Source organism: Thermobia domestica, chromosome 5 (genome assembly GCF_964235325.1).
Source record: "Thermobia domestica chromosome 5, izTheDome1.hap1.1, whole genome shotgun sequence".
NCBI lineage: Eukaryota > Metazoa > Arthropoda > Insecta > Zygentoma > Lepismatidae > Thermobia > Thermobia domestica.
In genome coordinates, this window is record NC_137458.1 from 163,633,818 (window position 1) to 163,660,910 (window position 27,093).

Consider the following 27,093-nt stretch of genomic DNA (forward strand, 5'->3'; position numbering starts at 1 on the left):
CTGCATTCTTAATCTTTAAACGCCCATTGACGCAACTGCTGTATCAGGGCTTTAAACCTCAATGGCTCAGTCCATAATTAAGGCTGGAAGATGGTTTTTGAACCAATTTATTCCTGAAGGATGCAGCTTTCCGCTGGAGTGCATCTTACCTATGTGGGGGTACCATGTGGCGGTGGGAGAAGGGTAAATATCATGTTCTTTTGTTTGTTTTTAAACGTGTTTTTGGGATCCATTCCCCCTCTTGGGGGTAGATTCATAAAAATTGGTACATGAACCAATGAAGTAGGCCACTACATGGTAATATCGTGTATTTGTACTTCTTGCTTATATGGGGGAGCAGGGAGGGGGCGAAGTTAGCCAATTTTTGGAGTTTCAGTTTTTTGACGTAAATTACATTTATTTTTACAACACACATCAATAGCTCAGCCCTAATTAAGCTAGAAAGATGATTTGGTACCAAAGTATTCCTGAGGAATGAAGCGTAGTATGCATTTTATTTGGGATATCAGATCCTGCGACTTGGGGGACCAGCACATCACTTGGAACTCGCTCCTGCGCTCCTCGAACCATTCCATCACACTCCTGGCCTTGTGACATGGTGCATTATCTTGTCGAAAAATGCTATTACCGTTGGGAACCATGGTCGTCATGAAGGGGTGTGCGTAGTCTGCAAGCAGTGTGCGATACGCCTCGGCCGTCATGGTGCTTTGCTCGAGCTCCACTAGACACATGGATGCTCACGTGAATGTTCCCCAGATAATAATTAAGCCGCAGCCAGCTTGAAATCAGATAAACGTGACGAAGCAATTTCCTTACGAAAGCAAATGGAATCCTACGAGTTGGTGGTTTCAATGGTACTACAACATGAAGTTCTAGAAACGACCAACATTGTATTGAAAAAAATGTAGTCACCAAATGATTATGTACAAGATGTTGCGAAATTACTGGGTAAGGCACTTATTTAACTTCAAGAATTAAGAAGTTCTTTTGACAAAGTAAATAAAGAATTCTGAAAAAAATGGCACATAAGCCAGGAATCGAATGTCGTTTCACAAGTAAACGTCCAAATAGAACAAAGAAGTTTTTGATGAATTATGTGAGGATGAAAGACTAAGTAATTCCGAACAATATTTCAAAATTAATATTGTTACGTGAAGACAAAATTAATATTGTATTAACATAATTACGGATCAGGTTTGAAAGCATGATGAACATCACTGAAAAATTCGAGTGTTTGCAGCCCAATATTCTTGTGGACAGTAGTAGCAACAAACTCCATTCAGTGGCACAAAGACTTGTAGTGAGCTATCCGAAAGATATTTCTTCAGAGTTCCCTTATCTGTTACTCATGATCAGTGGCGTATTTACGATTTTGTTTCGGGAGGGGCTTTACTAACTTTCGGGGGGGGCTTTTCCTGAAAATGTGAAAATTCTGCAAGATATTTCATATACTTTACTATATTAAATAAGATTTCGGTGGGGGCTTAAGCCCGGAAGCCCCCCCCTAAATACGCCACTGCTCATGATCCATAGTGTATTTCAGGCCCACCGGGACATGTCCCGGTGCGCCCTCCGAAACATCACATTATATATAAGGGTACAATTTTTAATAATAAATTCTTACGGTTATTATTGGTAAAGAACTCATAATAAGTACAGTGCGATCTTTACATAAGACGCCCTAGCGAAAACACATCAAAGATAAACGGTTTCATTTACTCTTCTGTATGCCACAGTTCTGTACCATGAATACATACTGTTACTGTTGGTAAAGAACTCATGAAGGGTACAGTGCGCCCTTTGCTAAGGCGCCCTTGCGAAACCACATCAAAGATAAACGGTTTTATTTTTCTGTATGGCACAGTTCTGTACAATCAATACATAGCCCTACTGTTGGTGAAGAACCCGTGAAGGGTACAGTGCGCCCTTTACGTAAGGCGCCCTTGTCATGTGATTATTCCTGTGTGTTTTAGAGCAGTATCGGAATAATCAGTGCCTATTGTATTTCTAAACTATAGCTATATTGATTTATTAGTATATATTTAGCTTCATTTTGTTTGACAAAAAAAATCTTACCAGAAATTTAAAATAGCTATTTACGTTATTAAACAAACTTTGGGTTTTAATACATAAAATAGCGCCCGTATATATACAGAGTGTAACTTAATTAACATAAACTTCAGGAGGTAACTCCTCACACGGATATAAAACGAAAAGTATACACCAACCTGGATGTAAAAATGCTTCCTTTTGGCGCCTTGATCACACGAAAATTTGTCGGAAAAATGTAAGAACAGCCATAACTCAAGAATAAAACATCGGATCGAAGTCGGGTAAAAGAGAATGTCCATTATTTTTAGTCGCAGATCCCATTAGTGTACAGTGGCGACGCAAGGGTGCCTCCCGAAGAAACTGGAGTATTCCGGCGACTATTTTATCAAACGTTGAATGAGGGCAATGAACAACAATCAAGTGCAAGATTTTAACAATCAAAAGTAGATCTAATAGTACATCGTTCAAATTAGAACACTTAGAATTCGAAAGAAAGAGATATACACATGTGTGATTGATCTAATTCGTCTCAGCACAGAATAAACTCTCGGGAGAATAATATAAACGAAAAGAATTCTTTAACGTATCACAGTTATATCTTCTAGGCTATTGATAACGGATGAAAATGAACAACTTTCTGTCCAAGTTACGAGTGTGTGAAGATGGAAAAAATAACGTTGATCCAGATTAGGTTTAAAAAGATCGTGCATAGAACAGTCAGGCGGTATGTAAAGAAACATAACATGTAGTGTTCAAAATAGCAAAAATCATATGTGATCAACGAGTATACAAGGGATTTTCCAGATACATATTTTGCGAAAGTAAGCTGCAGTAAAGGATTGCCTCCTCGTAATATGTAATTCCGTGGAATATGATACTTCTGTGCACAGAAGCAACAAAAATAGATGAAACACGAGATACTGTACACGTTGCATAATGATGGAAGTTGGAAAAACGCCCCCTTAATCCTGACCTACGAAAAAATACATTCCTATTGTGAATGTACGAAAATAGTGTCGTAGTGTAGCCAGTGGCGTGCCGTGACTTTTCTCACAGGGGACTAGGTTCGAAGAGAATGCGTGCTGTAGAGTGGAGGTCCTGAGTAGTATTGTTGACACCAAATAACACAATTTATATGTTTCTGTAAATGCTTCTTCTACCAAGCCTCTTTCTTTCAATAAATGGATAATTTCAGTCACAGTTTTATTTGAAAAATTTAAGAGTCTGTAAACCTATATTAATTCACTCCGCAAATTGTTAAAATTAAAAAAAAAAAAAAAAAAAAAAACTCCCGTAAATTGATTTACGGGTCAAAAACAAGCAATCAGGAAATCGAGATTTCAAGCACTGAAAATTCTTTAAATCTAACAGCTCAAGAAATTGTTACTCACTGAGATCTTGAAATCACAGTATCAATAATGTCATTGAAGAAGCGCACATATTTAATTTCTGAATCTGTTGAGTCATCAACTTTACGTCTTTTATTAGAAGGTTCCCGTTGTAATCCAATTCTACTTTTCTATAAGTCTTCAAAATCGTTTCTTGTATTTCTAAGTTGAGATACCATCTTTTGTACTTTTGGATGCAATATTTCACATCCAAGGTTTTACTTTAAAGAATGTTGAATAGTAGGCCTATATCCGTGCGCGAAAAAAAATGACTGAAAACTTTTAGTAGAAATGCAAAATCGAAATCCTTCAATGATAACTCACACATTTTTTCTTTTTTTCTTTTTTGTAGTCATGAAAGCTTCGGTGTCGCAATTATCTGAATCTTCTACAATGTTCTCAGAACACCGTAAGAGTTCTATTTGATTTTCATTTACTGCATTCACAATTTTGGAATTGTAATTCCATCTTATAGTGGCAACCTTTGGAAATCGCTTAGTTACTTCTGATTCAGCAAGCGCGTTACAGCGTTTCGATGAATATGAAAAGAAATTTGAAATGCCATTTATTCTAAAAAATATTTTACATTCCTTGATGTGATTAACACACTGTGGAACAACGAGATTGAGTCTGTGATGATAGGAGTGTATGGTGAGTGCCAGTGGCGTATTTACGATTTTGTTTCGGGAGGGGCTTTGCTAACTTTCGGGGAGGCTTTCCCTGAAAATGTGAAAATTCTGCAAGATATTTCATATACTTTACTATAGTAAGTAAGATTTCGGGGGGGGGTTAAGCCCGGAAGCCCCCCTAAATACGCCACTGGTGAGTGCACTCAAACACCTTTTCACAAAAGATTGTAAACCGTTCAAATGTCCAGAAAATGTGGCAGCTCCATCCATAGCCTAGTGCTACAAGCTTTTGCTTACAATTACAATGAGAGAATTTGGAAAGCATGCTCACTTAGAGCAGTCGCAGTGCAATCACTAGTAACATCTGCAAAATAAATAAATCTTTCATGAATTGCCGTCTTTCACGTACCGATTGAATGTTGAGAGAACTTTGCAATGTCCGTAGTTTTGTCCAACATTATTGTATTGTTTATTTCCAGCTGTAAGAAGTGTATTGTTTATTTCTGACTTAATTTTATCCAGAATTACTCACCAAACACATTTAATAATATAATTCTGAATTCTGTTGAATACCTTCCTTTAAACACTCCCATGCTGTGAAGATGACAAGTCAACATGGGCGCCCGAACGAGAGGGCAGGGTGGGGCCCGGACCTTCCTCTGGCTCACGAAAATGTATACGTAATATAGCAAACCACGTATATTAAATACCAGAAATATCAGACGCAACATAGCAACCATGGAGATGGGCCCCTCCCTAGAAAATTTTCTTCAGGCGCCCCTGTAAGTCCATTTAGTGTCGTACTTAGAAAGTAACTGAATTACTTCAATATAATTTCCCTAATTGACAGAATCTTCCTGTTTGTTATGACTTCTAAATGATAGCTCTTGTTTAGCCATAAAACAAGAGGAATAAATCAATCGGTTCATTAGTTCTCGATTTGAATCAACTTCTGCATTGCTTGCTCAATTGAAAATCAATTCTGCTTTCCCGAAAGTTTTCAATTTAGTTATTGTGGACAGGTGTGAATAACATTTTTCTTGGCGCAACTTGGGTTTGTGAAAATTGTTCATCTCACAAAAACCATCATTATTCCACACGTCCTTTTCTATGTGGAAGAGAATACAAGGCCAGCAATACAGTTTGTTTCTTGTCTTACATGCAGTTAACTATTTTGAAGAAGCAAAATAATCCGTTTTGATATTATGTATATAATCTTTCATTTTTGTCTAAATGGAAATGCTTGGAGTTGTTCTACCACTGGTTATTATTTGTTGCATTTCTTGAAAATTAAGGAATCCAAATGATACCATAAATATAATTGGTCCAGAATACAACACTGAAACGGCCGATCCCCATCTCTACTGTCCCCTATACCAATTGAAGTAATATCACTGCTTGCGCCATTGCTTTGCTGCAAGGGACTCGATTTCTCAAACGAGTCCCCTTCCATACTTTATTCTTCGAGTCATTTGCAAAATATATTGATAATCTAAAAAGTTCACACTCCACTAGATTTCTTAAAGTGTCAAGATTAATACTGTAAATTTAATAGTGTTAAAACTATTAACTGTAAAAAGCAAACGAGCATTAAATTCGCTTACAACAGAACGCCCGTGCTTAGAGCCTAGACAACATAATGTGAGGACTAGCTGGCTGGACCCTGTTCCCTTCCCCGAGAAAAGCCGATTAAAACCCGAGCGTTTCCGATCTCCACTATGCTGTCGCACCCAGCACACGGGCGCTGACTATAGTTGTGTCAGAACAATTGAAATAGTGTTATTTTACGAAAATAGACAAATACAAACAATGTTTTCGTTTTCTTTGGTATATATTTATCACAAAATACTTTAATTAAAATGCCAAGGGACTACCCTAGTCCCCTAGTCCCCTTGACGGCACGCCGCTGAAGCCCACTTATATTTTGGTTTTGTTACTGGTGGGACAATTTTTTAGAAGAAAATTGTTTCTAGAAGAAAACACATGCAACAAATGGTGGAAAATATTTTTTCGACGTTCTCTATGTACTTTGCAGGTGGATGAAATACCAACACGGAGGAAGGAGAATGTGGCACTTTTGCTTAAACGTAGCAGAACTTACGGAATTATCGTCCCTTGTATGCCACTTGCAAGTGGCTCGCGGAAGGCTGTATTGCAGTTTTGATGTGGATGGCATAAATTAGCGTAACTATGTTATAGTAGGCATCTGACTCAACTTGTAAGTGATATACAGTGCCCGATGCTCTGATGTTACGTGTGGAATTGCTGTATAACAGGATAGGGAGTGTTACGTACGACGGTAGAGTGTAGTGTCCAGGTATTCAGGTCGTGTAAAACTGTAGACGTTGGTGTTTAAGTAAAATTAATTTTGTTAATCTGTATGTACCTGCGCAATGGCAGATTACCCTGTCCACGAGCTGGCAGATATGCACCTCATTTATGGAAAGATAAGGGGAAATATCCCAGAGGCAAGACGTTTATATCGTAACCGTCACCCTAATAGGAGAGTAACTTTCACTATATTTTTTCCACGCTTCCATATTCGCCTTCGGGAGATAAGGTCTTTTCAATTTCCCCTACACGAAATCGGAGGAAATTGCAGCATGTGGACAGTTGAATTTGAACACAGCGTACTGGGAATGATCAAAGATCGTCCTGAAACTAGCAGTAGCCATGTGTAGGGCGTAAAAATCCACATGCAACTCTAGTGAACGATCGGCAGAGAGATTTACTGTGAGCGCGCGGTGCAGTATGGTGGATAATTTTGTGGTAGGATCTTATTTATTACCGGCCTGCCTGTGTGGGAGTATGTATAATTTATTTTTACGTAATGTTCTCCCAAAATTGTTAGAACATGTGCCCTTGAACATAAGACAGCAGATGTGATTCCAGCATGACAGTGCACCTGCACATTTTGACAGATATATGCAGACCTACTTAAATGAAACATTTCCAGATAGTTGGATTGGAAGAGATTGACCTGTATTATGACCACCTCTTTCACCCTACCTCACGTCCCTTGATTTCTTATTTGGGGCGTTATGAAACGCCGTTTGTATGCAACACTAGCCACGACAGCCGAAGAACTTGTTGCTCGAGTTAACATAGCTGCGGTATTCACCTCCGAAATTTTAGGTGTGTTTGACCGCACGCGGAAAAATTTGCTTCGGCAATGTCATCTTTGCAATGCGGTCAACGGTTGACAATATCAGACTATGAACTGTTATTCTTCACAGCTGTTTCGTGTACACATACTTTGATAAAATACTACAAGGAATACTCCAGTTTCTTTGTGAGTCGCCCTTGCACCGCAACTGCACTACATCCGATTGTGCACTAATGAAATCTACAACTAAAAATAATGGACATACCCTTTTGCACGATTTCGATCCGACATTTTGTTCTCGAGTATGGCTGCTGTTGTATTTTCTCGAAAATTTTCGGGTGGTCATAGCTTGGAGGCATTTCTATACCCAGGTTGGTCTATACTTTTCGTTTTATCTCTGGTGTCAGGAATCACCTCCCGACGTTTAGTATATTAAGTAAGTTACACAATATATATATCACATTTGTATGGGTGCCCTTTTGGTAGGCTTGACCACCGCCCTCGTTAGTGACCCAGCACGGGCCTGGTGTACTTCGAAATGATATCACGCATATAAAAGTTGGAACAGTGAAAGACTGTGGAAATGATAATTATTAAAAATCAAATAATTATTTCCAGTATTCCTAAAGTCTCTGTGACCTTGAAATTGTTTCTAACTCTTCCTATGACAATGACTTCAACAGAATGGCCTTTCTCAAAATTAAAGTTAAATAAAAACCATGTGTGCAGTTCTATGATGCAGGAAAGTTTGTAATCTCTTAGTACGATAAGCATCGAGTGAGAAAAGCACCCAAGTTAAATCTGAATTCGTTAGTGGAAGATTTTGCTCGCAAGAATGCTGCACGAAAAAGGTGTTTCAACATTCAAGATTAAATGTAAGTAGAAAGTGCATGTGTCAGTCATTAAATGTCAGTAGAAATTATTATTATTATTATACTTGTCCCAAAGAAAGTTTGTGGTTAGGTATAAGGGTAATCTTTCAGACGTATATAACATATACTCCGGTGTTCCGCAAGAATCAAATCTCGCACCACTCCTATTCCTTATGTAAATGTTTGATGTATGCAGATGACCTCAAAATTTACAAAATCTACAAAACTATTGTAAATTTGGATGATTGTTTGGTGCCCCAAAATAATATTAATAAAATATATACTACTTTGGTCTCAAAACAATGTACTACCTTTAAATTGTAATAAAACCTTTTCAATGAATATTACGAATAGAACAAATCCAATTTTTTTCACTTATAACATAAATGATACTCCAATTAGAATTGTAGATACTATTAAAGATTTAGTTTTTTTTTTTTTTTTTTTTTTTTTTTTGACAGTAAATTGCTTTTCAAACAACATCTTAAGAATATAGCTTCCAAAGCGAGAAGGAAGCTTGGAATTCTTAAATGGATGTCCAAAGATTTTAAGTCTGCTAAAACATGCCTTATTCTTTATTATTCCAATGTTAGAAGTCATTTTGAATATTGTTCAATCATATGGAATAGAAATATAGATTATATATCTACTACTCTGGAGACAATTCAAAATCTTTTTCTTGCTTGGTTACGCTGGAAGTTTAAGTATTATGAAGGTATGTCGTTGGATGAAGTTAGGAGTCCTTAGGTGTGTTAAGGTTGTCTGAAAGAAGGATTATTTTGGATCTTAAAATGCTACATTCAATTCTTCACGGTAATTTGAATCTGTTATCAATAATAACTCTGTATACAACCAGTTATCATTTAAGAAACCCGAAAATATTTAAACCCATTCAGTTTCTCAATGATGTTCCTTTGTATAAAATTTTATCAGTAGCCAATGATTTTGCCAGTGTTATTGACACTTTTTATCATAATTTTAGTAATATACAAAGACAGTTATATAATCATTTCATTATCAGCTGAGAGTATTATTTTCTTTTATATAACTGCATGTTTATTTTATGCATGATTTTTTTTCCCTTTTCTGTGCATGTATAATTTGTATTTTATAATGTATTATATTTATTTTTATTTGCATGGAAATTGCAAGTGGGCAGTTCTGTCTGTAATTTCCAGTATGTAATAATAATAATAGTAATAGTAGTAGTAGTAATAGTAATAGTAGTAGTAGTAGTAATAGTAGTAGTAGTAGTAGTAGTAGTAGTAGTAGTAGTAATAGTAGTAGTAGTAGTAGTAGTAGTAGTAGTAGTAGTAGTAGTAGTAGTAGTAGTATTAGTATTGTCGTCATAACCATCGGCTTTACGACTAAGACCCCTTATCGTTACTTTGCAGGAAGGAGGGTGCAAAAGTTTGCTACGCCATTGTGTCATAACATTCAATGGTATACAATACAGCACTTTCAATTTACTAATCTTGCAAGAATATTGATATATCATTGTATTGATATATCATAACGTAAGAATATTGATATATCATATCACTTCGTTTTAAGTTCTTGCTTCCCTTTTCGACGAAATGTCAGATTTGGAAATGTTTAATTTGTTTAGGATTGATATTACTTTGATTTGTTGACAACACTATTAGATTACTGCAATATTGGGTTGTAAACTTCAAGTTTTGACATTTGACTGTCTTTTAGCCCTATGTTTTGCTTACATTCTCATCCTCTCATTCTGTTCCTGTTTCTATCACGAGCCAACATCGAGCGTGTGAGGTAAGCGTCGTGTAAGGCTTAGAACGCTGTGAATACCATTGCGCGTTTATAGACTTGAAGTAAAGTAGACTCCTTGTCAAGTATATATATGATGGCATTTATCTTAAAAATACGAAAAATTGGATATTGTTCATTATAGCTTTGGAAATATTTAACAAGGATTAATAAAACAAATTTGACCAAAACAACAAATATATTAATAACACCTGTGCAACAGTTTCGGCAATGTAACATTGCCTTCATCAGACACGTTATCTCATCATCAGTAGATAACGTGTCTGATAAAGACTATGTTACATTGAAGAAATTTTTACACAAATATTACTATTATATTTGTTGCTTTGGTTAGTTCTGCTTTATTAATACATGAAAGAATGAATTTAACATACGCTTCTTCTGAACACTTCATTTACGATCAGTTTTTTTTAGTCAATACGGTACAAATTTTAACATCAAGGTATAAAACTAACTAAAAACTAACTAACTCTCTCTCTCTCACTCATATATATATATATATATATAGTTAGTTTTTTTTTTTTTTTTTTTGAATTATCGAATACTTTCCTTACTATGAATTGTGATATGACTTTATAATATCAAAAAATATTTGTTACTATAAAAGTCAAAAAACCTATACTAGATTTTAGCGATCAGCAGAGAAATTAAAGTATTCAGCTTATTGTCTTCTAGAAAAAATGGCATTTATTTCTAATCTGAACTTAAAATTTTGTCCCAATACCTCAACTTTCTTACAAAATTTGTTGCACATAGCACATCACTCTGAAATTAAAATATTTAAGTGAATTCTATACAAGTTTCTAAGTAAGTCTTTGAATCACTTAAGATATTTTATTACTTACTTTTGAGTAACAAACTAAGAATCACTTAATTTTCGAGTTACAATAAAAATATATGTTTCTTGACTCATATTTACAAGAATGAAAGTGTCAAGTGTGAAAATGAAATGAAATCTAAGTTCTTACCTCCCACGGTTATGCCGGCTAGGCTAAAGATGATGGTGATGATGAGAAATGAATGAAATGGTAGAATGAAGAAAGTGGGAGGAAACGGGAGAACCACGACTAAACCCATGCACAAGGTGTGTGTCTACTACAAAGCTCACTTGGTGCGAACTGGGATCGAACCAAGGACTCCATGCACCTGAGGTCAAAGCTTTACCATTGAACCACCGCGGCTCCCCTAAAGGAGAGAGAGCAAGACAGAGAGTGTATGTGTGTGTGTCACAATTAGGAATGTGCAATCAGCAAGATAACTTTTATTTATTATTGGTAATAAACGAGAGACTTTTAAGTGCCACAAACTTTGTTTTCTTCTATTTACTCGAAACTACACATGAGCATTGAACCTCACTCATCTCATTTTCTTCAACTCGATACGATCAGTTGCTTGATATATGTCTCATCTTTGAACATTTTTTTCGTTAAACACTAATGATGTTACAGAATTAGGATTTTTTGTTTGGTATGATTAACAAGATATGAAAACAAAATTTGTTGGCTATATTTAAAAACAATGAAACAAGGAACAACATATTATGAATATATTTATATTAAGAATAAAAATACATTCTCATTTTGTTTTGCGGATTTTGTACAGATTGCATGTGATTTACTTCAGTCACTGCGCTCTCCATTTATTTGAGAAATTATATCACATAGTAGTTTATAAAAATGAAATTTTGCATTTAATAGTGTTCAATTTACATTCATAAATAAACTATATTCGATCATATCACACGAGAAATACTTAACAGCATACATAAAATTAATATAATGAGTTTATAAATGTAATACTAAGAGGACAAATTAAATAACCACTGCATTTAGTAAGGACAAGATAAAGAAAATTAACAATTATACTCCTTAATAGTTTATACACGAAACATAAAATTTCACATAATACGAATAGACTTATGGAGAAATTTGCCATGTAAAACATTACAATGTAAAAATTTATCATGTAATAAAATACTGGCACAGTTTCAACCTCAACAGGTTCTGTACTGATTCACACGGTTTACTTTGCATAATTTCCAAAAATATATACTCTTCGTATTTAAATTTCAAAGTTCCGTCTACAATGGAAGGGAAGGAAAGGAATTTGGAAAATCTCTATAAGGTAACTTCAGAAAACTATATTCAAAAGAAAGAAAAAAAAACTTATTTGTTGTTTCTTGTCTAAATATTTGTGATTTACTTACTACATGACTTAGCGTCGTTTACGAAGAAAATTAATTCTATGAAAAATTTGGAATTAAAAGTCTTGAATTTCTGTACATTAATGAAAGTAGGAAGTCGTGAAAAGAAAAATGTAAAAAGCTTCCACGGGTTTATCTTGCAGTTCAAATGTGTAATTGCGAAGCTCTTATTGTAGTTACATGTTTCCCAAATGGCAGGCTGTATGGTTTTATTCATGTCTCACAACGTACTATTTTGACATTTCATAGTACACAAGATATGTCTAATCAATCTTCTCATAAGTATTATCACGTTTTACGAATTGTATCGTCATATGTAAATGGTGTACTCTCTTACCTCTGTTATACTAACAACATACATTATTATTATTATTATTATTATTTTTTTTTTATCATGATTGCTTATCAATCATTCAATAGTTCCTTTCAATAACAAATTAAGTATGAGATTAATTTCAGATTCTACACTTGTTACCTGAATTATAATTGCAACATAAACTTAATCAGGAGTTTGCATGAATTAGATTTACAGACAGGGATGTTATAAGCGCTCCCTCCAAAAGTGAGTTTTCTCTCTCTATATCAACCCAGTTTTCAGTATCAATAATGCATAAATATGTCCTGCAACGCCTATATTACAACTGCTTCATGGAATTTGCCTTAAAGAAAAAGCATAATACAACCTATCAAGCCAAAAATTTAAGCATTAGTTCTCCATGAAATAATGAGCTTTAGTCTTACGGTATCTTAGAATACAAAGGATAAGCTTATTTAGCAGTACCTTTAAGCGTCATCTTTGTTTCACTCACTTTCGCCGCATTCATTAATTCACCTGTAACAACTGTCTCATTATTCACAGATGGGATTTGCAATATTAAGGTAAGAGCGTACCAAAAAAAAAAAAAAAAGTATGAACTCACGTAAGTTCTGTTTGTATGTTTAATATTTTGTGACATAATTTCAACAGCTTTTCTCTTTGGTTCCTTCGTCAGAGAATCCAACTTAGAAACGAGGAGTTGGGAAATTTAAGGAATTACAGAAGTAAAAACAAATGAATAAATGCTCTTATATGGCGGAAACTACATATATTCCTTTTCCTATATATTTAAAATAATACTAACAATATTACATTTCGATAGCTAAAAACTTTCCATTGTTTTTTATCTTCTGCAATATCTCAAACATTCTAATACATTCTAAGTTCTTTGACAAAAGGTGCAGGGGAAAAAGCTGCCTGAAATTATCATTTACAAATATCAAAAATATAACTTAGGTAAGTTAATACATGAAACCTGACTATCAAAAGTACAATTTAAGTGAGTTCACATATGAAATCTGCAATATGTATTATACTAAACAGTTAATCTTTCTTTAGGTATAAAATTCATAGTTGGATGGACAAACAAGTTTGCTCTTATATGCAACAATACATTTTGAGCTGTACCTATGTCCGTGGAACCAGAAACTTATCAGCTTGGGTCCATGCTAAAATTTATTATTGAAACAGCCAAAATACACAGAATATTTTCTTTTGTAATTTATGATGATGCTAAATTCATACATGCGGTCCACTTCAACCCGGTTTTCTATAAGGAAATTTATTTCAAGAATAAAAATAACATCAGGTGGAAATAGAGACAGCCATGTAAATATAACAACTCACCTAACCAGCACACACCCATTTTGTTACAATCTCTCATTAACCAAATAACCATGAAAATATTAATGTACTAGCTTGATTAACTAATACATTAACTACAGACAATGAACTCCAAATAAGTTTGTTTTTCACTTTGATATTAATCTCTCCCTGTGTGTGTATAGTCCTAAATGTAGAAACTATTACAGATTCTATAATGAGTACAGCATCCATGAAATTCCTACATGTACGATATTAACAAATATGATTATTCTTTTTAATCTAAGTATTTAAAATTTTACAGTAAAATATAAATTAAAATCAGCACACATTCCTTCGCTTTTCAACAAAATGTAAATCAAATGTGTTGTATGAACTTCTCAAAAAAAAAAAAAAAAAAAAAAAAAAAAAAGTATAATACTATTCTCTCTTCAACACTGTATTTAATATAAACGCAATATCCATATTTTTTACAGAACCTTAGGAAGATTAGACCTGTTGTGGCAAAATTAATTTGGCTTCAACCACAAAATTAAAACCAAACAGTAAAGAAAATTTATATCAATCAATTTTGATAGTTGATACAAATTATAAAATGTCCTCGTAAATTACATTTAACTACACCTAAATACACACTTTCTTTTTTTCTGTTTCCCACTCTCACACACAAACACACAGGTACAAACACAAGCACGCAATACTGCACACAGCTCAAAACACACATACTTTAACTTTTCTTACTCATTTGGTATTCATACCACAAGATTTTTAAAAAATTATCTATATGTATCTTTCAATGCGCAACCAAACATAATTTGACACTTCTCAGGACAACATATCCGCATAGACGAATTTCATTTAGTCCTCAAAGGCATGATTTCCAGATAGTGCTAAGTACATACTTTAAGATCACCATACAAAATACAATTGCTTTTCTCTATGATGTAACTGAAATTGTGATCTTTAAAAACAAATCAACCATAAGAAAAACAATCTTTCAGTCACCAATCATGACATGAACAACCCCTGAGATAGTTTATTGTGAGCAGCATCTTTGCGATACAACGCACTAGGAAATCTCATCAATTAAGTAGGCTCTTCATTGCAGTCTTTTTATTCGTTGATGACGTGGTTTCATTGTGGAATTTCGAGAAAAACAAAATATTTTTTAAAAAACTGTTGTAAACAAAACCCAAACAAACTGAAAACAATACACTGTTCACGACTTGATTCCTGGCACTCCTTCAAATATGGCGGGCACTCCCGTTCGGGGACATGGATATCGTAGAAGTTCTCCTCCTATCACAGATATGGGGTTCTTGCTGTGGTAAACGACCAAGTCATCTGAAACAAAAGTAATATTGTTTAGCGTTATGTTTTTTAATTTTCAAGTATACCATTGTATTTTTTTAATTCAAGTGGTAGCAACTCTTTCTCTCTTTTAAGTTTGTGTAAATATTGTTAAAAATCACTATGCAAACACAGTCCTTGTATTTTCAAGAACACAAACTTACAGACTGCAAACTTCCTTTCCATAGTGAAACTTAAAAGGTTTCACTAATGGTAACGAGGTGAACAGGAAAGACTATCATCAATATGCCTAGCCAGCACGGTGACCTGGGCCAAATATGTCTTTTTGTTTATCATGACAGGTCACAATAAGCCAAAGCCCTCGTTCTTCGGAAGCCGAATTCTGTCTGGACAAGGCAATGTCCAGAATCACATGCACGCAAAGGTTTCTAAAAATCCCCAAAGTTATGAACTAGGTTGCCACTTAAAACTTACTATGGCTACGTATAGTGCAAGACCTCTCTCGTCAGAAGCAAGATTTCAGGAGTTGGAAGAAAAGCTACATAAAAAGAAACGGAAAAGAAGTAATCGATTGGAAGACTGGACACCTATTCTATTACAGAAGAACAAAGTGTGGCAATACCGGTGTTATTGAATTTCCAATCAATGAAAATCTGAAAAACAATGCCGTGGAGATGGATAATATCTCTACTCGACTAACTAGAGCTGTTGTCAAACTCAAAGGTCTACAACTACAAAGTGATTAAAGTATATGATTCCACAACAAGCCATTAAGAAAAGAAAAGAAGACGTGAAAGAATTCTACGAAGAAATGAGAGAGTTCAATAACAGAGGAAATAATTCGGTAAAAATTATTATGGGAGATTTAAAATGCCAGAATGGGACATAAAGAGACAAACAAACTCAATAGGAAATTTAAGATATGGTGAACAAGACGAACGTAGAAACAGTTTAGTAGAATTCGCCGAGGCTGAGAACACGTGCATGATGTATTCCTTCTTTAATAACAAGTACAGGAAATGAACTTGGAGACATCCAAGAGGAAGGACAAGCGCGAAATTCACTACCATATCAAACAAAATATACGTGATTGAAGACTGCAATGTTCAGCAAATGTTCAACACAGGAAGTGATCATCGAATGGTAAGGTGTAAACTGTACTTGAAGATCAAACTGGAAAGAAATAAGCTTGCAGGATGATAGGAATGCGTAGAAAGTAAAATAACGCATTTTACTGAAAAACAGACCACTCGAGGATGATATGGGCATTTCAGAAGCTAATGGACTATACAGATTCTGATGGATATAGCTACGAAGGTAGGAGGTATTGCGACGAAGAATGAAAAAAATATCATAAGAAAAATACGATCTGATGAAGAAAAGAAGAGATATGAAGGTTAATCTTGACAATGATACATACATCTAAAATAGAATATGTTGAATTTTGCAAGCAAATACGGAAATATATAACAGAAAATATAAGAAAGTTCAACAGCAACCTTGTAAGAAAAATGAAGACAACATGGGTCTTAAGAAGGCAAAGTAGAACCTTAGCAATGGACGAAAGCAGATTGTAGCAATAAAGAAAGATGATGGCACAATCACTAAAAACCTCAAGGAATACTGAAGGACATTCAACTATTCTACAGCAAGTTAGCGAAACAAACAATGAATCGGAAGTGAAAGAAAGCGAAGATGAAGAGAAAATAGACAGACACCCCCGGTACTGCAAGCAATTGCGTATGGTATAAGGAGCATCAAACGATGAAAGGCACCGGCTGAAGATGGAGTTACATTCGACATACTAAAGGACGCTGGTGGAAAAGCATAAAAAGCCCTTGCGCAGCTTTGTACCAAGTGTCTACAAAGCGGTCGAGTTTCCGAAAATTGAAGAAGTACCATGTTCATACTGCCGCATAAAAAAGGACACAGAGATGATCTTTGCAACTTTAGCTTTACTAATCTACTCTCTGCAATCTACGCAGTATTTACGAAGGTATTGACGAACAGATTAGAAATAACAGATCTCGCCCAACCAAGAGTACAGGCTAGATTTAAAAGTGGTTACAACACAGTAGATCATGCTCAAGTAGTAAGGGAAGTGACAAAGTTAAACGAGTACAAATTAGCGTGAACATATCAACAGTTATTAACTCTCTTAAATCAAATGGTGCCGAAGATGCTTATATAAAAGTTATACATAACATCCATAAACAAGCTAATGCAAAAATCCAACTGTTTGCCTCTTCTAAGACTGTACGCATAGAAAAGGAGATAAACGACAGGGTGATACTCTCTCTCCCACATTTTTTTAATCTACTGGAGTACGTATTTCGATCTCTCAGCTGGAAGAATAAAGGGATAAATGTGGAAAACATCTGGCTCATGCTAGTTTTGCTGTTGGCATCGTTCTTTTCGCAAGTATCAACTCAGAACTGCAAGATATAATAGAAGACTTTAATCTAAAGAGCAAAGAATATGAATATGGAAAAGATTAATGTGATGTTCAACAGATTTGCAAGAAAGCGAAGGATTTAAGTTGAAAATACGGATATAGAACTAGTGAATATCAACGTCTATCTGGGACAGAAGATATTCATAGGTGGAAACATTAAAGAAGACATTAACAAACATATTAAGCTACGCTGGAGTACATTTGGAAGAAACAGCTTCATATGGAAAAGCCAAATGTCAACATACCTAAAGCGTAAAATTGTCAATAAATGTGTTCTGCTTGTATTGACATATGGATCAGAGACGTGGACACTAACAAAATCACACATTCACCATCTGCAGACTACACAAGGAAGCATGAAGATGCGTGTTAGGAATCATCCACAAAGATAGGGAAAGAATCACATGAATCAAATAGAGACAGCAGTGATTATATGTCTTTATTTCCATGACAATATCAATGTCTGTTAATGTCTATAAAATATATATCTATACAGTTATAGTGTCCGTTATAGTACCGTGTTAGTGCTCTGTACCAAAATTACACTAAGTTTATCAAAAAGGATGAAGGGATTTCGAAGCTATTTTATAGTACTTAAGTATTTTCCCGAAACAAGTCATCATTGAAATAGGTTTCCAAGGTTTGAAAAGTTGCCAGTAGGGCGCTCTGTCCGCTCTGGATCGGTCGTTCCTTCTCAACGCTCAGTTGGTCGTTCACACTCGTAATGGCAACATTTAAGCAAAAAGAGTCTTGGGTTTTCGAGTTCGCGAAAACCGGTTTGCTTGTTAACGGTGGTTTCGACAATTAAAAGACAAAGGATACAAAGCAGCATTACAACAGTAATCAACTCAGTGGATCGTGATATGCTGCAACGTGTTTGGGAGGAATTTTCATATCGTCAATATATTTTTCGTGCTGCCAATGGTGACCCCCCATTAAACGCTCGTAGGAAAAGAAGTAAAAATTGATTATCAGTAAAATATTTGTGACTTGAAAGTTTGAAGTACCTTTCTTAATAAAACACAGCTTTCATGAAATCGGTTCACTTTTAAAAGCTCAAGATTTTAAAGTAATGCATATGTTGAAAAAAGAAACGAAACGGGTAAGGGAAGTAAATATAAAGTGCTGAAGTGAAATGAATTAAACTATATAATAATATATCACTGTATTACTCGGAAATTGATAAAACAATATTATCAATACTTCTTAACACAAAAGGAACGATCTATTAAATCTTTCCGTAAAATAGTTGCAGTACATTGTCCACATTTAATACCAAATGTATTAAGCGGGAGCCTGCTTTTGATGGCAACAAAAAACAATTCTGTAGTTTGGAGTTAATCTGAAAATTTATGGTATTAACTCCTTTAATTGTTGATGAATTTTGAACAAAACTAACAATTTCATTAAACTCCAATATTAATTCGAACTCAAACATTTAACAGTAGATTGTAGACCAGATATTGAGAATTTTTTATGCAAAAATCATCCAAAAATACCTTCTAATCTCTCATTCTTTTTCTACAATAGTCTATATGTTTTATGCGATAAAATTTTGTAAGCACTTACTCAAAGTATTGTGAGCTAATTGATTAGTTCCCAGAAACTGATAATGCCCATTGGAAGCATCAATTAGGTAATGTTTAAATCTTCCATTTTCTCTGTATGTGATTGTATAGCCCCAGATCCTTTCAGAGACTCTGACCAGAAAAGTACCCACTGTTTTTTCGTTCAAAAGAGATTCAGCTTCTTGTCGAGATATCAGACCTGTAAAAGATAAAAGCAGCAAAGATCATTATAACTTTACTGACAATAATTAAATATTTGAAATTGTAAAAGACAGTGAAAAAAAATAGTTACAGTTCAGCATGATAAGTTGAAAACACAATACACAGAGGCTTACTGTTTTATGAGAAAAAATGAAATCTTTGAGTTTTACGTCCCACGGTTATGCCGGTTAGGCTAAAGGAGACGGTGATTATGAGAAATGAATGAAACGGTGGAATGAAGAAAGTGGGAGGAAACGGGAGAACCCCGAGAAAATCCACGCACACGGTGTTTGTCCACCACAAAGTTCACTTGGCGGTGTTTTATGAGAAAACGCCTGGAAAAAGTGCTTAGACTAATATGCGTTGGACCACCTTTCGTGCTCAAAATAGCTTTGAAGTGATGTTAAATATAGATATCGTAAACGGTACCAAGTGAAACATTACATCATTTCACGTACAGTGAATCACTCAATTCGGTGACAGAGTAGAGGTGGAAATCTGAGACGGATTCGCGTCTCCAAAACGGACCACAGATGTTCAATTGGATTCAGGTCCGGGTATAGGGCGGGCCAAGGGAGGGTTTCACTCCATTCCGATGTTCCTCTAATAATGTCGCAAAAACTCCAGTTGTGTGAATGAGTGCATTATCATCCTGGGAGTGACATTGCTCAAAAACAACATCTGAATCATAGGATATACATTGTCCCCTAAAATGACGACATAAACACAGGCAGTGGGTGCGATTGGTACATGTTCTACAGGACCCACTGAAAGCCAGGACATTGTTGTTCACATAAAACCTTATGCTAAAGCGTTATGATCCCGTATCCGATCCCGTATGTCCATGTTATGACTGTCAACACAAGCTGTGAGAGATGCTGCTTGAGTTCCTCCGTTACTTGCACTGCAGTTGCACAACGGTTCTGAGTGACAATACGCTTTAATGCTCGGCGGGACCTGTCACTAAGCATTTTCTTCCGACCACTGTTCCTTTTCGCAGATTCAGTTTTGTCGTGGGTTTTGTAGACCGTTATCACCTTGGACATTGTCCCTCGCGATACATTTAACACGCTTGCCACTGCCGTCACGCTCGCACCACCTAACCACGCACCAATTTTCCCTCTTGGGAAATCAGAGAGGTCGCCCATTTTACAGCATCACAGTCTGCTCAGTCCACTGCACATTGCTATTCTACTGCTCCTCACGTAGTATGGAGTTTGCCACAACATATTACCTCCACAATCTGCGGTCGCGACCTGACCAAGTCAGACATCTGACGTGTTTGTAACTCCAGCTTTTTCCATTAAATTGATAATTCTCTGTATATATGCATATATACAAAGAATAACATAGTTAAGAGTAACCACACAGGAAACATCCCGTCCGAAATTTGTTATATTATTTCAAATAGTTTCTTCACTAATACATTCACGTCACCTACAATCCAAATAGCATCATTGGTACTTAATACATTAACGTTGGTTCTACCTAGGCATCCATTTATTATTCAATATCGAGGTTTGGTATCATCAAAAGAAACTTTAAACTACCTCCGTGTGTCCGGGACGTCAAACTCTTGTAGAGAATACTTATTCATAAATGAATTTTACAATGTTTATTTATTTGCCTACTCTTCACCATACAATATTTACCTACGTATCTGGGATAATGATACTTGAAACTGTTTAAGCAATAAAGGATAATTAAATAATATTCTTATATCTTGAGTAAATAATCAAGTATCACGTAAGTAGCTACTCTCGCCAATATCATGCAATTACAACTAGCAATTATTCTTTATATTTAAATAATGTTCTAGCATTAGATATTTAGACTGTTTGTGGTCAATAATTCGTAAAATAAAAAAAAAAAAAATAATAAAAAAAATCTCTATTGCTGTTTAATACTTCCCTGTACTTCAAGTTTTATGAGAACGAAAATAAATTTAAGGTAAATATGTTTCTATTTATTACATATATTAAACTAAACAGTTAATCAACAAATTTGTAACCGAAAGAATACGTATAAATAAAACATAGTACACCTTCAGTACTGCTTAGCACCCAACTCTCCAAGGAACTTTACTTTTTAGCACCCAACTCTCCAAGGAACTTTCAACGTAAAGTAGCTTCTTCAAAACAAACTGCACGATCACCCATATTTTAACAAAGTCTTGTTTGTTCTCAGACTATGCAATCCTTGGAGTGGTCAAAGAGCGAGTGTATACAAGTTGTTGACGTATACAAGTAGTTGACGAGTTTGCTCCCACTTATTATCGTACCGTTCATCATTTCAATCATTATCCATTTTAATTCATTATAGTGTCCTTCAACCCAAAGACATCAACATATTTGAAAGAGTCTTTCTTTTTGGATCAAAAGATCCAATATATATTTCAACCAAAAATGTTCTTGTAGGCCTTATATCTGGAGAACTACATATAGTGTAGCCAAACTCAAACTATCACTTAACTCAGTATGATGTGCTTATTCCGTAGAAAATACGAAAACTCGATTTTGGGGCCGTTCAAAAATTCTATGGTCCCTGATCCAAAACCTAATTATTGACCAAGTTCGCAAGCGTTTGCTCCATTTTTGGTTTTCCTCAATTCTTATTAACAAAATTTACTAGAAACCAAACTTAAATGAAAATAAAACCTGACCAAATCAAAAACACATTTATTAACCTTTGTTAGAGTTTCAGCAATACATATAGTTCATTTTCTTCATTAGATAATGTGTATCATAAAACCAATGAAATATTCCCGAAATTGTAACACAGATTAATAACAATAAATGTTTGGATTGGCTGGATTTTGTTTTTTTATTTAGAAACTAAAATATTGAAATATCTTATTTACCCTTTAAAGCAGTGCATACTATTACAACAAAACTTTATATAGCGAAGAATGAAAATAATATAAACTTCTAGAACTCCTTACTGAATTCACGTAACATTTCTTTAGTACTGATTATGAGACACGCAAAATACGCACAGTCGTAAAAGTCATTCTTTATTTGATCTTTCTTTCTGTTCAAGCCTGACATTTAATTGCCATTTTAACAGTATTATTTTTTAATATGCTCAATGGATTAATTATTTCTTATTATGGTCAATGAAATTCTGCATAACTTAGCAACCAGAAGCCTGTTTACTATATTATTTCACAAATTTGTACAGCACATCGAAGTCTGTGACCATGCCAAGTTTGATCCCGATCGAATGAGTTCTGTGTATGATTTTTTGTTTCTGAAAATATTACTCAAAATTTCAACGTCCGTAACTCGGGAGTGGAAGCCTACACAACATAATATTTCACACGATTATATACCAGATCAAAATCTACAACCAAGCCGAGTTTAATACCGATCGGATATTTCAGTGTATGATTATTTTTTCATATTATTATTATTATTATTATTATTTCGAAAATGTGACTCAAAATTTGACCAATTTGACCACCCATAATTCGTGAACTGTGAGCCTGCACAACATATTTTACAAGCTTATATCTAAGTAAGTAATGTTCTATTATGCCCAAGTTTGATCCAGATCGGATTAGTTCGGGTGAACTCGTATGATATATAGTATTCTTGATTTTTCAGGGAAAATCAAATGAAAGACGAAAAAGCTAACATATTTATTAGTATTGACGTCACATAGTTTGATCAATTTATCAGTGATGTATTTAGTATCCTGGTAATAACAGCAGTTGTAATATTTGTTTTTATCATCTGCAATTGCCACATTCCACAATTCAGTATTCGGAAGGAAATTAGGCCGAATGGCTCTAAAATTTAATACTAATTCGTTAAGTAATTTGTTGAAACTATCAAATTCATATTTTTTTTAAAATTATTTGTATATTCTAATTTTATAATTTGTTGACAAAAGTAATGGTTAATTAGTTTCTTTCTAATTCAAATTATTCGTTTGGATCAAGTAGTACTTACTTCTCACTACACTTTTGCTTAGTAAAAATGCTTTCGACATTCTTTTAATTCTTTTAGGATTTAACGATATGTACTAACTTCGGTGACCTATCTATACATAATATTTGCATCACAACAGAAAGCAATAGGAACAAATTTTGTTTACGATTGAATCTACATTAATTATTTCACACATTAATTATCAGAAAATTTCTAATTAGCAAGTGAGAATAATCTCCCCATAAAATGTTAGTTCTTGGAACATGTACTTTAGAAAAGAAGTACGTACACGTTAATGCTCCAGTTATATATGTTTACCAGTAATGAGGACTTCAAGATAGAAAACAAGTCAAATAAATATTATTCTAAATTTTATGTCTTTAGGTACGCATAGCATGACAGAAACTTATTATTTCCAAACTGTTTGATATTTTGCATATTGTAGATTGTGAAACGTCTATTAACTCTGTTAACATTCATAGAGAAAAAAGGCTTCCACATGCATTGCTTACCATGGAACCATGGCGCTGGTTGATATGTAAGTGGATCAATTCCTGCATGCCGCGCCACTTCCTTCTCCTTGAACCAGTGGATGATGGCTTCTTTGTTTGGAGGCTTTGTGTTAATTGTTATTGGACTGCAGAAGGTTTTTTCCTCGGGCGAACATGGTGGTTTACTACATTGGGGATAAAAATCCCAGTATTTAAAAGTGTCAACATTACAAAAGTACCAAAATAGTGGTCACTTCCTTTTGGCTTAAATAAGAATTGTACTATATACTAATTTGCCCTGAAGATAAACTCTTTCAAACCATTCTTTCAGCATTTAAGTATGTGATTTTATATACTATAGATTGTAAGCGATATTACGGTATGATATCTTATTAACAATGCAATGAAGCAAGCTGAGAGATTCATTAATAATGCAGATATTACAATCTTCGTGACTGAACACAAAAACTACTGAAACCTGACGTTACAATTTTTATTTCATTGAAATTTTTCAATGTGAATATCAGCATCCATCGAAGAATTTTAAGATAATCTATAACAATTAGTTTACAATTAATTATTATCTGTATGTTTTGTGTCAAAAAATATTAAAGTGTCAGTTGAATATATAGAATATTTAACTTACACTTTACACTTTTTGATACGGTGTATAAAGAATATGTTATAGTTTTCTATTAGTTCCTGCATCAAACACCAATCTTCCTTTCTTGAACCAGTGGACGATGTCTCCAGTTACTAAATGAATCTATTGAAGTCATATTTAAGAAGTCCTTGAGGTTTCATTAAAAATTATTATTTTCCCTTATAGTTAGAACTGTTTCAAACAAACAAATTTCTACCTCTTTCAATATTAACATTTCTTGCTTAAAGTTGTGAATACCGAATTTTAAAATGTATGCGAATGAAGTTTATCTTGTATTTTTATTTCTTTTATATTACTATGTTCATTAGCTGCTAATGGAAACTTACTAAGGATGATGTACAATATGTAAACTTCATACCTTTCGGGGCTTTTATCGCTAGGTTTTGATGGCACAGGGGGTATTCCTTCCAATTCAAGTAATGATGTCCTGCGATGTTCCTCTCGAGCTCTGCGCGCGATTTCTCTGATCTGTTGCTCAGCTTGTTTGGCTCTCCTCTCTAAGAACAAATAAATGACTATATATATAAATATCTAAACTACTATTCCAAAAATTATATTTCCAAGAGCTTGAATAAGCTTTCTCGCCAAAAGAAATTCTTCATTCACTTAATTTTAGGTTCCACAGCAATACCTTTAATGACGAGACTTTCATCGGGAATAGAACAAAGTTGAAGATGTTAAATGTTCAATCCGAAAAGAAAATAACTCTATCTTTGTTTTTTTTAAAAAAATGAAGAGATTTTTCCAAATTTCTTCGAAAGCATTTAAGAAGTAACATACTTGGAAAAACAAAAACAAAAACTTTTCAAATTTCTTAGATTCCACTGAGATGTGTGAACTTACATGCACTTGTAAACAGAGCTAGATAGGAATAAGAGAAAATACCTTACACGTTAGAATAAAACAATACATAATAGGAACGAAACACATTGATTCTCCAGTTATAGGTTTACCCAAACATTTAAAGATTACGATGATCTTGAACTTGTACTGTGGACAAAGTGAAAGATAATCTCCGAGCGGTGCAAAAATAAGTTCGTTTTTGCTTAACTTATCAAGTATTCAAATTGGAAATACTTCACTATATGACTGGTGGCTCACTATAATTCAGCTCTCTTCTTGATATCTATACGTCACTGTTTCTGAAACCAGGAAGCCACTCAAAAGTAAGTAGTAAGCAGCTACAGAAAACAGTCTCGTAACAAAAGCTATTCTCAGAAAAGAGCAACAAGTAGATCGAAAGTGTTGAGTATAATACACAAACTATGATTATTTCTTGATTGACGATTTTCAGTGTACAGAAAATCTGTCCATATTTATAGAAATTATTTTGAACGATCCCAGCGGGCACTGCAATCGCGACGTAAGAAAGAAGCATAACAGGAAATGCGTATACATTGAATGAAACTACGTAACAATTTTCTCTTATTGATAGGTTTTCTCCCCAAAGTGCCACCTACGGCAGCACTGAGAGCAAAATGTCATGATTCGTAGTGTGGTGTCCCATGACACTACGAAGACACGATACGAATATCGTATATAGAAATGAGAAAAAGTATGATTCTTTTTTTATTCTCAAATGAATAAATGAATGAATGAAAATGAAATGAAATCTTTAAGTTTTACGTCCCACGGTTATGCCGGTTACGCTAAAGGAGACGGTGATTATGAGAAATGAATGAAATGGTGGAATGAAGAAAGTGGGAGGAAACGGTAGAACCCGGAGAAAACCCACGAGCACGGTGTTTGTCCACCACAAAGTCCACACGGCGCGGGCTGGGATCGAACCAGGGACCCCAAGCGCCGGAGGTGAACGCTCTACCACTGAGCCACCGCGAAATGAATGAATGAATTTATGTATACTCTGCAAATACGTAGTTTCCACTACAATAATATGTCCCTCACAATTACGTATTGAAAACGGACTCTCGTCTATTTACAACATACACTAGCGATTTTGAACTCGAATTCAAGCAAATTATTATTAATGGACCACTGATTTACTTCATCTGTCGACGTTTCTTACGCTGTAAAATATAACATATTCGAGTAAGCCCTAGTCTGAAGGAATTTGAACCGGTGTCCTGCCGTTTTATCTTGTCCATGCTTTCAGTAGCGACAATATTTTTACCCCTTTTTTGGGTGCCCTAACTTGACAGTAATATTCTAAACTATTATTTTTGGTATTACATACTTTAATATTATTCTTACACATGTAATCTTAATTTATATTAATCTTGAATATTTGTAAAGCGCACCGCGTTACAACACACATTCCATTTATAGTCTTGGAATCTAAGATGCGTGTTAACCATCTAGCCACCATCGCCGATATGTCAGGAACGAAAATACACTTCCTACCAAAGTGTCCTGGATGAAAATAACAGAAATACGGTAATCCTAAGCTTTAACCCTAAATCGAAAAAGTGTACTTAAATGAAGCTAGAGAAAATTTCATGTAATCACACAGGCTAAAATACGAACACCAATTTCAATCAACTCACCCTGTTTCTAACCACAGCTGCTCTTGTCGTCGTGCGGCTTCCTCAGCTTCTTTCGCTGCTTCTCTCTGTTGCCTCTGAAGTTTCTGGAAAATTTCTGACGTCCGCTGCTCTGTCAATTTCTTCTCCCACTGTGCGACTCGCTGAGCAACGCCGTAAGGCTATGAAAAAACAAACGGAACTGTAACTTCGTATCACAACGATAAAATGTAAAACTTCCAACAACCAAATAAAAGTTACGCTCAATAAAATTCTAATACTTTGAAAGATATTGATTTACAAGACGAATT

General features: G+C 34.7%; 1 protein-coding gene across 1 annotated transcript in view; it reads right to left on the reverse strand.

Annotated features, from left to right (window-relative positions):
* Positions 1-11,370: 11,370 nt before the first annotated feature.
* Positions 11,371-27,093, reverse strand: part of LOC145686232 (SH2 domain-containing protein 4B-like) — a gene marked incomplete in the record, with an annotated part of 35,866 nt that continues 20,143 nt past the window's right edge. Inside the window, 5 exon segments of the mRNA XM_081759315.1 lie at positions 11,371-15,024; positions 19,016-19,213; positions 23,660-23,823; positions 24,661-24,797; positions 26,803-26,964. Of these exon segments, the coding sequence (XP_081615441.1) occupies positions 14,900-15,024; positions 19,016-19,213; positions 23,660-23,823; positions 24,661-24,797; positions 26,803-26,964 (786 nt within the window).